The 15,445-nt window shown below is 45.6% G+C and overlaps 1 protein-coding gene across 1 annotated transcript in view; it reads right to left on the reverse strand.

Moving 5' to 3' along the window:
* The window catches only part of KNTC1 (kinetochore associated 1), a 552,295-nt gene that overhangs the window by 470,984 nt on the left and 65,866 nt on the right, over positions 1-15,445 (reverse strand). Inside the window, exons 7-12 of the mRNA XM_040347334.1 lie at positions 8,178-8,212; positions 7,980-8,090; positions 6,658-6,751; positions 6,488-6,540; positions 182-294; positions 35-89 (exon numbers count right to left, since the gene is read on the reverse strand). Coding sequence (XP_040203268.1) covers positions 35-89; positions 182-294; positions 6,488-6,540; positions 6,658-6,751; positions 7,980-8,090; positions 8,178-8,212 — 461 coding nt within the window. The remainder of the gene's footprint in view (positions 1-34; positions 90-181; positions 295-6,487; positions 6,541-6,657; positions 6,752-7,979; positions 8,091-8,177; positions 8,213-15,445) is intronic.

The raw sequence follows: 15,445 nt of genomic DNA on the forward strand, positions 1-15,445 counted from the left end.
TCTAAATCTACTTCATGTAAAATTTAGCAATTACCTGTTTATCATTTGGCACTGTTAAAACTATAAGCTTAAGGTTAGTGTCTGTTCGCCTGCAAAAAGAAAAAACACATGCTCTATAGTAATTTTGCATTTCACACAACAAAAATGAATTAAAATCAGTTGAAATAAGTTTTGGAAATACCGTGTAACTGAAGATGAATCTCCTTCTGTTGTTAAAAGAAAGTCCGATATGTGAAAGGAAGGCCAATCCCATACTAAAACCAGAGTATACACATCCCATACACTCAGAATGCCCTAAAAGTGAAATATGTATTACAACTTGCTGAACCAGAGTTTAATCTGTAAACACAAGGAAAGGTGGACTGCCACAAACATTTTTCTTATTAAGAAATATGTCTAGCGCCTTCCGGAACGCCGAGGGAACCATTGCGACCAAGACACCATCATCTTGGGGAGAGGGAGGTGGACACTGCACCAAATTATCCAACCCTCATTAATTATAAAAGACATTATATAAACACCAGGCTGCATAGGGATCAATGCGTGACCCCTTGTATAACCTGGATGAATGTTCCCCATAAAGACATGGCTCAATGCAAGTACAGAATCTCCTCCTATGCAGGATTAACCAGATTGTTTTTACCTTAATTGCCATAAGTCAGCTGTAACTAATATAGTATACTGAATTAAAATGTATATCCAGTATTATTTGGCTCTTTTCTCTGTCCATAGAGCACTTACCTTTCATGCATAATTGCAGTCAGGTCTTACACTTTATCGTTATTGATGATTCACATTCACCCAAACCAACACTTAAAGCAGAGTTCCGCCAAAAAAAAAAAAAAAAAAAAATGAAATAAAAAGCCAGCAGCTACAAATATTGCAGCTGCCGATTTTTAATATATGGACACTTACCTGTCCTGGGCGCCCACGATGTCGGCACCCAAAACTGATCTGTCCCTCAGCTCTCGGGTGGAGGCGCCACCATCTTGCATGGGGACCCCCACGCCGTTTTTTCTGCGTAGGGGGTTCCCCTTGAAATCCATACCAGACCTAAGGGCCTGGTATGCTCTTGGAGGGGAAACCCATGCCGGATTTTTATTTAACATTTGGCGTGGAGTTCCCCTGTGGGAGGGAGGGGTTTGCCTTAGAACAGGTTCACACTGGGGCAACTTCCTGTAAAGTTGCCTCACTGAACGGGGATCCGACTTGGAGGTGACTTCCATTGAAATCAATGGGTACAAGTCGCCTACAAGTCAGATTGAAATAGTACAGGAACCTTTTGTCAAGTCAGAGCGACTGCAGTAGTGTGCATTAAGACGGCTCCATTCACCTACATCCATTTCTTCATGCAGTGCGACTAGGGGTGACCTATAGTCGGACCTGTGTGAATGGGCTCTTAGAATTGAGTGGAAAGTAAATAATTTACCTTAAAGCGGAGTTCCACCCAAACATTGAACTTCTGCTTTTTGTAATTCCCCGCCCCCCCCCCCTCCGTTGCCACATTTGGCACCTTTCAGGGGGGAGGAGGGAGAAGATACCTTTGAAATACAGGTATTTGCTCCCACTTCCGGGCATAGGTGACCTACGCCATGTCCGGCACCTACTCCGTCCGTCCCCCATTGTCTTCTGGGAGACACACAGGTCCCAGTGGGATTGCGCAGCGCGACTCACGCATGGGCAGTAGGGAACCAGGAAGTGAAGCCGCAAGGCCCCCCAAGTCGGAAGAAGACCCCCGAAGTCGGAAGGGAGAAGACCGGGCCCCCGCTAGTAAAAGAGCTGAAAGAAGATAGCCGAGGTGCCCAGCAGAAGGGAGAAAGAACCGGAGAAGTCGGAAGATCCCCAAAGTCGGAAGAAGACACCCGGAGCTGCCTAATAAAATTATTTTAAAAACCTGTCTTGTGTGTTTTTATTCTTGACACTTTTTACCTCCCAGGTGAAGGGGTAGGGGTACGATGTACCCCATACTTATTCACATAGGGTGGGGGGCCGGGATCTGGGGGTCCCCTTATTAAAGGGGGCTCCCAGATTCCGATAAGCCCCCCGCCCGCAGACCCCGACAACCAACGGCCAGGGTTGTCGGGAAGAGGCCCTTGTCCCCATCAACATCGGGACAAGGTGCTTTGGGGTGGCGGGCCGCAGGGCACCCCCCTGCCCCAAAGCATGCACGGCTTCCTGACCGGCCGGTTTGCATGCTCGGATAAGGGTCTGGGTATGGATTTGGGGGGGACCCCTACAACGTTTTTTCAGCGTAGAGGGTTCCCCTTGAAATCCATACCAGACCTAAGGACCTGGTATGCTCTTGGAGGGGGAACCCATGCCGTTTTTTTTATTTAATTTTGCATGAAGTTCCCCCTCCTGCAGGCGACTTTAAGTCGCGTTGTAAGTCGCGCTGAAGTCACGCTGCGATTCATACTCAAGTCGTGTTAGGTTCGGTTCTGGTTCCGTTGTTGCCTAGGCTGGACCTTGGACAGGTTGGATGCCCCCTCACCGGTCGTTCAATTAGAGACACAGACGTGGTATGTTGTATCAATGATTGCAAATTGCTTATATTTTTCACAATACTTATACAGATACAGATGTTCCTCTTTCCACAAGTTTCATTCTTACAAGTTTCAGAAAATTGAGGAACAATTTACAAACTTCAGAGGATTGCGGAACAAGTTACTTGCACACAGAATGCCTGTGCCGGAACTAGCCGTCTAACACATAATCTATTTGTATCTATGACAAAAACCACAACGCTTAAATGTTAGAAAAACAAGAATAAAAGCACATATTATATTATCTCTAAGAGACCTATGTTATATAAAATGGAACCTTAAATCTAAAAATGGAGTAACTAATGTTTCATATAATATTCCATTATTTCACATTCCTTACAAGTCGTGTCTAAGTTGCCTCCCAAAGTCGCGCTGGAAGTCGTGCTGCCCCTGTGTGAATGGGCTCTAATTCAGAGTTTATTATGGTTGCATAGAGATGTTTATATAATACTTTTTGTCATTAATCAGTTGGTTGATCTCATCCACTTAAAATTTTTGTTTTTTAAATTTCCTACTAGCACAGTGGTGTGTCATTATCAATTATAATAACATTTTCAACACTCCACCATTTACACAGTCCCCCACACACAGCTCAATAAAACACATGACAAAATGCTAAAAAATTAAAATAAAAAAATCTTCGCAAAAACATGGTAATCTATAACTTAATATGAAAAAAAAAAAAAAAAACATTTCTTGCATGCCAAAAACAATACAATTTCAAAACGTTCATTGAAATAATAGTAATAAAAAAAAAAAAAAAAACAGAGCGCGTCAAACTAATGAGTACTAAATAAGCACTATTTTTTTATTACATGTGTTTTTTAGAAATGGTGAAAACACTACAATACCTCAAATTGTAAGTAAATGCAAAAAAAAAAAAAAAAAAAAGAAGAAGAACATAGGTTCACAGTGTTTGGTGTGTGTTACAGCAAGCATGGTAATGCACACATATAGGTCTGAATGAGCTCATATCATTGTTCTTTCCTACTTAACTGCAGCACATAGATGTAAAACAGCCACATATGAAATAGGATTTTTGTACTCACCGTGAAATCCATTTCTCTGAGTTCATGGACGGACACAGCAGCATTGACCTTAGGGTTATCGTATTTATCGGGGTATTGCGTGCTCCGGTGTATAGCGCGCACCCCTAAAGTGGACCCGCATTCCTGTGGAAAAAAGATTTTTTTGTACTTACAGTTTTGGTGTCTTTCGCTGCGTCCATCGTCGGCCTCGTCGGGTCCGTCTGCGGCTTCGGGTGTCCTCTTCGTCGGGTCCGGCGTCCTTCTGCGGCGTCCTCCCCGCTTTCCCGCGCCGAGTTTGAATACTGCGCCGGCATATACCGAGTGCAGTACACTCGTGTATAGTCGGGCAGGCTCGGCTACTCTCGCGCTCACGTCCTGTACGTCCAGGACGTGAGCGCGAGAGGAGCCGAGACTGCCCGACTATACGCGAGTGTACTGCGCTCGGTATATGCCGGCGCAGTATTCAAACTCGGCGCGGGTATCGGCGTATATCGCGCACCCACGATTTTCAGGGCAAAAAAAGTGCGAGGTATACGCCGATAAATACGGTATATACCTTCCTTTCAGGAGAGACAAGGCAGAAAAAACATCACTTCAAGTGTTAAAACAAAGAAGAGGATTAGAGGAAAAAGATTGGGGAATGATCTAAGAGAAGATCAGAAAACACTTCTTTTAGTACAGCACCTCCCAGGGGACGGGTCCCCCGGGTACATCCCACTCTCTGCACATGCAGCCCCAGTTCGTAAACAAGCAGTACAAACAAAGGAGGGGTGGGTGCTGTGTCCGTCAGAGAAATGGATTTTACGGTGAGTACAAAAATTCTATTTTCTCTTCCGTTCATGGACAGACACAGCAGCATTGACCTTAGCAACGGAGGAACTTCAACCTTAAACTGCCGCCTGTAAAACCATGCGGCCAAAGGAGGCATCCGAAGATGCACTCACATCCACCTTGTAAAATTTTGAAAAGGTGTGGATGGACGACCAGGTCGCTGCCTTACACACCTGTAAAAACAGACGCTTGATGGCGGAAAGCCCAAGAGGCACCAATCACCATGGTCAAATGCGCCGTAACCTGAAAGGGAGGCGCCCGCCCCTTTAGGGCATAAGCCTGGAGCACGACCTGTCTGATCCACCTAGAAATGGTGGACGACGAGACCGCCAGACCTTTCTTAGGACCAGTTAACGACACGAACAGTGAGTCCGACTTCCGAAACGGAGCCGTAGCAGACAAGTACACCCGTAGGGCCGAACCACGTCCAAGGAATGCAAAGTGGCCTCCTTCGGGTTTTTCGGCCGAGGTCATAAGGATGGCAAAACAATGTCCTCATTAATGTGAAAAGCCGAAACAACCTTTGGAAGGAATGACGGCTGCGGCCGCACCACCGTATCCTTATGGATAACCAAGTAAGGAGCCTTGCAGGACAAGGCCGCCAGTTCAGATACAAAGCAGGGTGAAAGATCGGACCCTGCGACAGAAGATCTTCTCTCAGGGGTACACGCCAAGGGGCGTCTGCCACCAGATGCACCAGGTCCGCGTACCAGGGACGGCGTGGCCAATCCGGAGCGATCAGGATTGTCGGTATCCCCTCGGCTTCCACTCTGCTCAGCAGGCGAGGAAGCAAACAGAACACAGTAAAAGCACCAGGCCCGGACAGAAAAATAGCACCCCACAGCAGCACAGCCCCCCGGCAGTAACGGAGCCCCCAGGGACCCCCCACCTCACGGCCACCACCCAGAAAACGGGGAAGGAGGGAGAGGAAGGGAGAGAGGAAAGCAGGGCAGACCCTCAATCGACCTCCCCAGGAATGCACCAGCCGAACCACCATGCCAAGGCAAGGGGATACTACTTACCCGTCCTGCATCCACCGGCTGGAGGCATTCCAGACAGAACCAACGTCCGCTTGCGGCATGGCTGTCGGCCCGGCACACTGTGACACGGCCATAGAGACCGGTCATATGTGTGCCCTGGAGCATGTCGCTCACCGGCCACCCCTGGAGCACGGGGAATGTCGTGGACGGCCCAGCGCATAGCTAAAGGCCGGCACACGCTCGATGGCCGAACATGGGGGGACTAAAAGGATCGAGGATCCAGCCTGTCACCCAGTCGGCAGTTGATTGTAGATCCCAGGATCCAAAAAATGCAGGAAAAATAAAATAAAAGCGAAAAAAATCGTCTAAAAACCTCCAGAGCACATGGGCCCCCGAGGAGCCATGTAGAGAGTGGGATGTACCCGGGGGACCCGCCCCCTGGGAGGTGCTGTACTGAAAGAAGTGTTTTAACACTTGAAATGCTGTTTTTTCTGCCCAAGTCTCTCCTGAAAGGAAGGTATATAACCCAAGGTCAATGCTGCTGTGTCCGTCCATGAACGGAAGAGAAAATGGGATTTTAACTTGAAATGCATTTGCATGCAGTAAACTACATGGGGTTTAGTGCATGAAAATTTGAAAAAGTGTCAATAGACCTATTCACATTTTTCATGCAGCAATACTGCATTACACTCACTAAAAATGCATTACAGGTAGAAATTCTAGATTTTCCTATGTGAATGGTTCTCATGAATGACCAGTCCTCAGAAGGGATGTGCTGGAACTGGAGAGAGTCCAAAGAAGGGCAACAAAATTAATAAGGGGCCTGGACGACCTCAATTAAAAAGAACAAATACAAGCACAAAATGTATTCACCCTGGAGAAGAGACGCTTGAGAGGGGACATGATAGCGATTTACAAATACCTCAATAGTGATCCCAGCATAGGAAATAAACTATTCAATCTCGGAGTGTAAAAGGACACAAGGCCACACAATGATATTGGAGGAGACACTATTTAACCTTAACATATTTAATGCACATGTTGTGCAGGCGTAGGTAGGAATGTTTACTATACCTTTAATATAATAACTAGAGTGCCCACTTACATGCTCATCCAGAACAAACAACAGGTTGTCCAAAATCTGTAGTTTCTTTGCACCTTAACATTAAAGGAATATAAACATCAGAAGCAATGCAACATTATGTGGCTTTAATATTTAAACAAAAAAACTGAATATTAATAAGTAGTACTGATAATTAGTGAGTGTAATTTTACCTTGGATCATACTACAATCAGCAAGAGTTTGGACAGCAAGATGTTTTTTCACAGGATCCATTTTCCACTTTGAGAGAGCATAATCACCTCTTCCCTAGTGTGAACACAAACAAAAGCGACATTAACCCATACCTTTTTCACATTCATTTTCTATAAAGCAGTTGTCGGGATTGCATGAGGGAACAGTATCTAATCTGAGGCAATGATAGGTCTTATACTGCAATTTTCATCAGAAGTTCATTCCTTGCAACTCTAATGCCACGTACACATGATCGGACATTCTAACAAAACAGGGGATTTTTTTCTGACGGATTGTTCGCGCAAACTTGTCCTGCATACACACGATCACACAAATGTTGTCACACAAACGTCAAGAACACCGTCACGTACAACACTACGATGAGCTGAGAAAAATTAAGTACAATGATTCCGAGCATGCGTCAAATTGATTCCGAGAATGCGTAGGATTTTTGTGCGTCGGCATTGCATACAGACGATCGAAATTTCCGACAAGAACGTTTGTTGTCGGAAAAATTGAGAACCAGCTCTCAAACATTTGTCGGCGGAAATTCCGACCGCAATTGTCTGATGGAGCATACACACGGTCGGAATATCAAACCAAAATCTCAAATCAAACATTTGGTGTCGAAAATTCCGACCGTGTGTACGCCGCATAACACTGTCTAATATATATATTATATATAAAAAAAAAACACCTGAAGGGTACGTTTATTTTTTTAATCCAGTGTTAGCACAAAACAAGTCATGTATTCACTCTAAGCAACCTGGGTTCCAAAACCCCAGCATTTTCTAGTATGAGCACTTTGCTAACTTAAAAAAATTAATAAAAAATAACTAAGCCCAAATTCTGCCTGGCCCCTTACTATATGCAAGTAGCTGACATAACAGTAAGGAGTGAATGTGACTACAAAACCAGAAATCTAGGTCAAGATATCAAGGAAAATACGAACAGACAGCACTGAATTAGGTACTTCCTTCACTTACTTTTTTTTCTGCTTTGCCTTAGGTATAGATTACATTAAAAAAAAATTATATGGAGCGAACAAGCAGCAAAACCGCAGAATACATGAAAAATAAATGAAGGGGTGACAACAATACAAACAATACACTTGTAGGAAGACATGGTGGCGAAAGAATGAAATCATTTAAAAGAAAAAGACAACAACAACAAGGAGTACAAACAACTTAGAGAAACGAAAAATCAGCAGAACGAGAAAATAAACTGTTACAGGGGTGAACTATGAAAGGAAATCAGTTTTTGATGCTAAAGGATTTGTACAGTGTGTTACAAACTTGCTTACCCCAACAATTAGTTGAGTATCACTTGTCAAATCCCCAATGACTAAATTCAAACAGCTTTCAGTGTGATACTTCTCTGTAGATGTAAAACAAGTCTTGAGCTTTCCTTCCAACTGTTGAATGAATACACATGACAGTAAATACAGACCTTAACAGAATGATTATTAGGATTGCTGAGCCGTGTCAGAAAAAAGAATTACCTCCTTTGCAGAACTGAAGTCCATTTTCTCCACGGCTGTAAAAAAGAAATATGTTTAGTCAATTCAATGTTTTTTTTGTTTTGTTTTTTGTTTTTTAAACAAAAATATGAAACAAGTGTGTAAATCAGCAAGTTGACTGTCATATGGAAGACATCCATAGCATTTATATATGCTCAATATCTGACATATTTGTGGTTAGATAGTTCTTCCTATAGATTATCTGACCACATTACTGTTTATTATTGATTATCTTGTATTTATGTGATTGTACTTTGTTCTTTTTATTTAAAATATATCAAAAACTATTGAAAAACAAAAAATAAATCAGTAGCATAATTGACCCATCAAGTTTCATTAAATGATATCATGTTTTGAGGATTTTAAGTAATCTTCAGGCTTAAAATTATATTTTTAAATACGTGTAAAAAAAAAACGGCAAAAATGACTCTGGCAGCGAATAGGTTGATACCGGTTCAAATATGCAGCTTGTGGATGTAAAGGGGGGGAAAATTTTATTTTTTTACTTTAGTGGTATAAAACTCAAAAATTTTAGTTACGCTTACCGGTAACAACTTTTCCAGTAGTCTTTCAGGACAGCCACAATTGAGAGATCGGCTCCTCCTCAGGAAACACTGCGCCAGCACATAAATTCTCACTTCCCCCTGCCAGACCTCAATTTTTTTTTTAAGATCACCTCCGGTCAGCTGGGGAGACACAAGAACACATTAATAACCTACTATAATATATCATTATCATGTTGCATTCCGGTCTATGAGACTTCCCAATTTTTCGGGTGGGTAACTAGGGCTGTCCTGAAAGACTACTGGAAAAGACGTTACCGGTAAGCGTAACTCTAATTTTCCTTTCGTCTTTCAGGACAGCCACAATCGAGAGGATAAGTGAGTACTTACCAACTAGGGTGGGACTACGGCTTGCAGAACCTTTCGCCCAAAGTCTTGCTCACCTGCCGACACCACTCTGTAGTGTTTTATGAAAGTGGCATAGCTGGACCATGTTGCTGCCTTGCATATCTGTTCTGGCGTTGCTCCAGCCTTTTCTGCCTGAGAAGCTGCCAAAGCTTGGGTAGAGTGTGCCTTTATTCCTGTAGGGATCTCTTTGCCAGCCAAAGTATATGCCTGCCCAATGGTTACTCTGTGCCATCTGGCAATCGTGCGTCGAGACGCTTTGTATCCTTTTCTGGCTCCAGAAAAAATAAACAATGAGTCTGACTTTCTAAATGCTTTTGTCAGCTCTAGGTAGTGCAGGATGCATCTCCTGACATCCAACGTATTAAACCGTAACTCCCCTTCACCTTAAGGGGTTAGGACAAAAGGAAGGTAGAACTACTTCCTGACTTCTGTGACATTTCGAAGTCACCTTGGGTAAAAATGCTGGATCGGTCTTAAAAACGACCGATCTGGAAAAATAACGCAAAAAAGGGGTCTAACAGACAAGGCTTTTTTCTCGCTGACCCTCCTAGCAGTGGTCACTGCAACCAAAAATATTGTTTTTAAAAGGTCTTTTCATTTAGCAGACACTTGTCTAAAGGCTAAAAAGGAGTACCCGTGAGGGTCTGCAACACTAAAAACAGGTCCAAACTGGGGAAGGGTGGGCCCTGAGTTGGTCTCTGTCTAGATAGAGCCCTGGAAAATCTGACTACCCAAGGGTTGGTGGCCAGAGGTTTTTCTAAATATGCACCGAGTGCTGAAACCTGACCTTTGAGGGTACTTACGGAAAGTCCCTTATCTGCTCCACACTGTAGGAATTCTAGAATGGCTGTGGTGCTCTGCACCGAACAGGAACATCCTACGCACCACTTGTTAAAGCAAAGCCAAACCTTCCTGTAAATTCTGTGAGTCTCCTTTTTAATGCTATTAAGGAGGGTGGCAATTAATCCTTCTGAATACCCATTGGAATTTAGTATGGCCTAAGTAGCCACGCCGCTAGCTTCCACTTGTGTACTTGTGGGCAGAGGACTGGACCCTGTGAGAGGAGATCCTCTCAAGGTGGTAGGAATAAGGGAGGTTCTACAGCCAGCTGTTTGAGGACCGAGAACCATGCCCTCTTGGGCCAATGAGATGCCACTAGGATCAGGGAAGTGTTTTCCTTTTGAAACTTCCTCAGAACTGCGGGTAATAATACCGGTGGCGGGAATGCTTAACACATTCTGAACTGCCAGTTTTGGGTCAGTGAGTCTACCCCCCGTGCTCCCTCTCCTCTGTTTAGAGAGAAAAAAACAGGGGGCTTTCGTGTTTTCTTTTGAGGCGAAGAGGTCCACCTCCGGTGGTCCCCATCTCTTGGTCAAGAGACAGAAGAACTCCTGATTGAGGGCTAGACCAACTGCCCTCAGCTCCTTCCAATTGGACGATCTGTTTAGTTCTTCGCACTTCCAGATGCCCTGTGCTGGAAGGGATCCAGGTGTGCCCCCCAGCCTTTGCCACTTGCGTCTGTGGTTACCACCCGAGATACCGGGAGAAGCCACAGATGTCCCTGAGACAGGTTTTAGACCTTCTTCCACCACCAGAGGGATCTTTTTACCCGATCTGGTACCTGGACTAAGGTGTCTAGGACATTTAGACTGTGATCCCACACCTTTAGAATGAAGGCCTGCAGGGGGCGAAAGTGTAGACCTGCCCATTGGGCTGCTGGGAGGGTAGACGTCAACAGCCCTAGTGTTGACATCAAGGAACTTATCAAGACCTGTTGACTGCCCTGGAGGGAGGCCACTGCTCTGTCCAGTTTTAAGACCTTCTCCATTGGGAGAAACACTCTTAATAGGAGTTGGGTCCAACAAGTACCCCAGGTAGGTGATACGCTGTAATGGGATCAGGCTGGATTTCTCCAAGTTCAGTAGCCACCCTAGGTCTGTTAGGACCTTTTTTGTAATTTCCAGGTCTCTGGATAGCTACTCTGGAGATGCTGCAAAAAGAAGCAGGTCGTCCAGATAAGCTATAATGGACACTCCCTGGAGTCGCAGAAACGCCACGGGTTCTGCCAAGACTTTGGTAAATATACAGGGCGATGAGGATAGCCCGAATGGCAGAGCTTGGAACTGTAGATGTACTATTGTTTCATCTAGGTCTACCGCTAGTCGCAGAAAGCTCTGAGAACTTTCTGCGATCTGGACGTGTAGGTACGCGTCTCTGAGGTCCAGAGATACCATTAAGCAGTTGTGGGGGAGAAGGGCTCCCACAGTAAATATTGAGTCCATGCGGAATCTTTTGTACGCAATGGATCTGTTCAGAGGCTTTAAATTCAGAATTAATCTGAATTTTCCTGATGGTTTCTTCACAACGAAAATGTTTGAATAAAATCCCTTCCCTTCCTCCGCCTCTGGAACTCTGGACTACACTTTGATCCTCCAGTTCCCTTAAGGCCCCCCAACAAGGCTTCGGATTTTCCCTGCCTTTAGGTGGCTGTGTGACCAGGTATCTCTGGGGGGGTGGGCTTGCAAATTTCAGATGGTATCCCCTTCTTATGACTCCCAGGATGAACCGGTTGGGGGAAATTGCCTCCCACTGTGGGAGAAAGGCCCCCAGTCTTCCTCCCACCTTGACTGGGGAGTCATGGGTTTTTAGGGGGCTGCTCAGGAGGGCGAAAAATCGCCCCTCCTCTGCCCCTGCCCTTAGGGGTACAAGCTTTTTTTTTCTGCCCTTCAGGCTTGGAAGAGCCCTTTTGTCTTTGCGGACGAAACCCCTTTCTTGTCTGCATCAGGGCCTTCCGTTTGGGAGCAAAGGACTTATTTTTGTCTGCCGTGCGGTCTAGAACAATTTCTAGACCTGGGCCAAAGAGTAGGTCTCCTGTGAGGGGTATCACACATAGCTTGGTTTTAGAGGCGCTGTCACCTGGCCAAGTTTTGAGTCAGAGGGCTCTTTTGGCAGAGTTAGCCAGGGCTGCCGACCTGGCCGACATGCGGACTAATTCCACCGAGGCATCTGCTAGGAACGCAATTCCTCGTAGGATCGTAGGGGAGGAGGAAACGATAGTTTCCTTAGCCGTTCCTGCCTCAATGTGCTCCTGTATTTTGGAGAGGCAATGCTCTAAGTTGCAGGCCACATCTAACAGGCAGTTCTGGCTTTAGATTCCCAATTGTAGAGTCCCATGTCTTTTTCAAGAGGGAATACATCAGTTTGTCCATGACATCGGCCAAGGTTCCCATGTCCTCAAACGCTAAATCGGTGTTTCTGGAAACCTGGGAGAAGGCCGCGTATAATTTGGGGGTCTTGTTCCAAATAGACGTGGGATCATCCAAAAAGGGGAATCTCCTTTTTAGGGATCTAGAAAAAAAAAGGTTTCCTTTCGGGATACTGCCATTCCTTTTTAATTGTGTCAATCAGTACCCCGTGTACTGGGAAGACCTTTTTCTTCTGTCCCCCGGACCCTTGTACATTTGGTCATGGAGGGTGTCATGGACCTTGCCTTGCAGTGCTGGAATGTTTCTACTTGAAATCCTAATTTATGTATATCAGAAGATGGGACATTACTGACAGTTCATTGCAGGAGATACTGGACACATTACAAGTGGTTTAGTTGTCCTGACTAGGTCAATAGACAATGACCCTTCGATGCTTAGCTCAGACTATTGAAATGCTAAGTGGAACCAGCGTGTGAAATACCTTTTATTGTGTTCTGCAGGTTAAGAGCGGGTGTCAGAGACAACACGTCTCTAGGAGATAATTACCTCCACTAAATGACTTTTAGAATGTGTGTTTGAAGATGTATGTGTTTACGCTAAAAGACTTTGTATTGTTCTAAAGGTCAGAAGCCTCCTGTCAGGAGCATTGAATTAGCATTCTATTGTCTAAAGGAATGTAACCTCTCAGAGGTAATTAAGTAGACCGGGTTATTGTGTACATTGATTACCCCCTGGGGCTTCTGTCTCAATACACAAGTCTTTCTATCCAAGCTATTGGACCAATCCCTGTTGACTATTTCAAGTCCTCATTTGCATGGTCAAGGAGGACCTGAGTGAAGACTGCATATACTTTACAATTGACCAATAGGAAAGCGGTTGTTGGGGGTGGGATGTTCCAAATTCTGTATAAAAGTGTGCTGTGTACTTGAAAATAAAGAGTCCTGTTTGAACATACATACAGCCTGCCTGGTGTGTGTTCTTAATGGGTCTGAACGGCACATAGCTGTAGTTTGGATCCCGGAACCTTGGATGACTGGACCATCAGACGTTGCAATCTGCAAGCTGACTCACTGGTAGCAGAGGAGTGTCGGGAGAGCAGGACCTGGGCGAGCAAGGGGTCCCGTCACAGAGGGTTAGAGGTTTCTTATCGGCCTGAATGCAGAGGGTCGTGTAAATTGTCCCCAAGAGGTCCTCTACCTCATCCAGGGACAATTTATATCTGGAGGGTTTCCTGGACTCCCCGTCCCGGTCCTTCTCCTTCTGACCCCTCCTGGGAATCAGAGGTGGCACTATCTGGAATTGTATGCTCCACCTGGGAAGGACCTGCAGGATCATCTGCCGTAACTGTAGTAGCAGGTGCAGAGCCCTGAGCCTGTGGCTGGTTTGTAACCTGGGTGGGTACAGTAAGAAGCTGCAACATTTCAAAAAGAGATTTGAAAGATGAAAAGGTGGATGAGAGTTCCTTAACTGAGGCTGCTAATCCAGACTCCTGTTCCAACTTCCTTTCCCGGACTAAGGTCTGTATTTGTTTGCACTATAAACAAAAATAGAGCGACAATTTTGAAAAAAAAATGCAATATTTTTTACTTTTTGCTATAATAAATATCCCCCAAAAATATATAAAAACAAATTTTCCCTCAGTTTAGGCCGATACGTATTCTTCTACCTATTTTTGGTAAAAAATAAAAATCGCAATAAGCGTTTATCGGCTGGTTTGCGCAAAATTTATAGCGTCTACAAAATAGGGGATAGTTTTATTGCCTTTTTAATCCTTTTTTTTTTTTACTACTAATGGTGGCAATCAGCGATTTTTTTCGTGACTGCGACATTATGGCGGACACTTCGGACAATTTTAACCATTGTCATTTTCACAGCAAAAAATGCATTTAAAATGCATTGTTTACTGTGAAAATGACAATTGCAGTTTGGGAGTTAACCACAAGGGGGCGCTGAAGGGATTATGTATGACCTCATCTGTGTTTCTAACTGTAGGGGGGTGTGGCTGGAGGTGTGATGTCATTGATTGTGGTTCCCTATATAAGGGAACACACGATCAATGACAGCGCCACAGTGAAGAACGGGGAAGCTATGTTTACACACAGCTCTCCCCGTTCTTCAGCTCCGGGGACCGATCGCGGGACTCCAGCGGCGATCGGGTCTGCGGGTCCCACGGTCACGGAGCTTCGGACCGGGTCGCGGGCACGGGCCCACGACTGGGCACTTAAAGAGGACGTACCTGTACGTGCTTTTGCCCAGCTGTGCCATTCTGCCGACGTATATGTGCAGGAGGCGGTCCTTAAGTGGTTAAAGATGGTTACAACCCTGGGAGTGCGCTAGCCCACTATAAAATGCAGGGACTAGGGCCCCCCCCCCGACCACCCAGGGGGTTTGCCTCCCCCTAGATTGAACCATACATGGGGGGGGGGGGGGCAATCCTAAGATAGAGAGGACCCTTCCCCAGGGTGCTCTTACCTTAGGCAGGCTGGAGGTAGTATCCACTGTCTGGACTTTCTCCAGAGATGCAGCCAACATGACTGCAGGTGCCTGCTTGCTACAGAGTCTCACCTCGCCTGTGCGAGTTCCCGACTCTCACCAGCATGCGCACGGCCCCCTATCCGCTCCGCGACCCGGAAGTCGCGGGTCAAAGGGGAAGCATCCGCCGGAGATGACGTCACACGCCGTCCGGCCTGCCTGGTTCAAAAAAGAAAAATGCGGCCTGTACAATGTACAGGGCAAGCTAAGCTGCTTCCCCTGCTGCGGCCCTGTGGACGCGATGGGGGTCCCCCACAACCTACTGCCTCGACGAGGATGGGGTGGCTTAAAGCGGCGGGTAAGTACCACACCTCTAGTACCCTGGAAGCCCCGGCTTTCGTTTCAGGTAGCTGAATGGCCTCAGGCCCCTGACTGTCCGCCTGGTTCCTCTGCACAGTGTCTCCCCACCGGAGAAAACACTAACAACTGAGGTCTGGCAGGGGGAAGTGAGAATTTATGTGCTGGCGCAGTGTTTCCTATGGAAGAGGAGGAGCCTATCTCTCAATTGTGGCTGTCCTGAAAGACGAAAGGGGAAAATCTAACATATAGCAGTTTATCAAACTGCATATCCCAGAGCTCACACTGTCTGCATTCGGGGTCT

Source organism: Rana temporaria, chromosome 1 (genome assembly GCF_905171775.1).
Source record: "Rana temporaria chromosome 1, aRanTem1.1, whole genome shotgun sequence".
Lineage (NCBI taxonomy): Eukaryota > Metazoa > Chordata > Amphibia > Anura > Ranidae > Rana > Rana temporaria.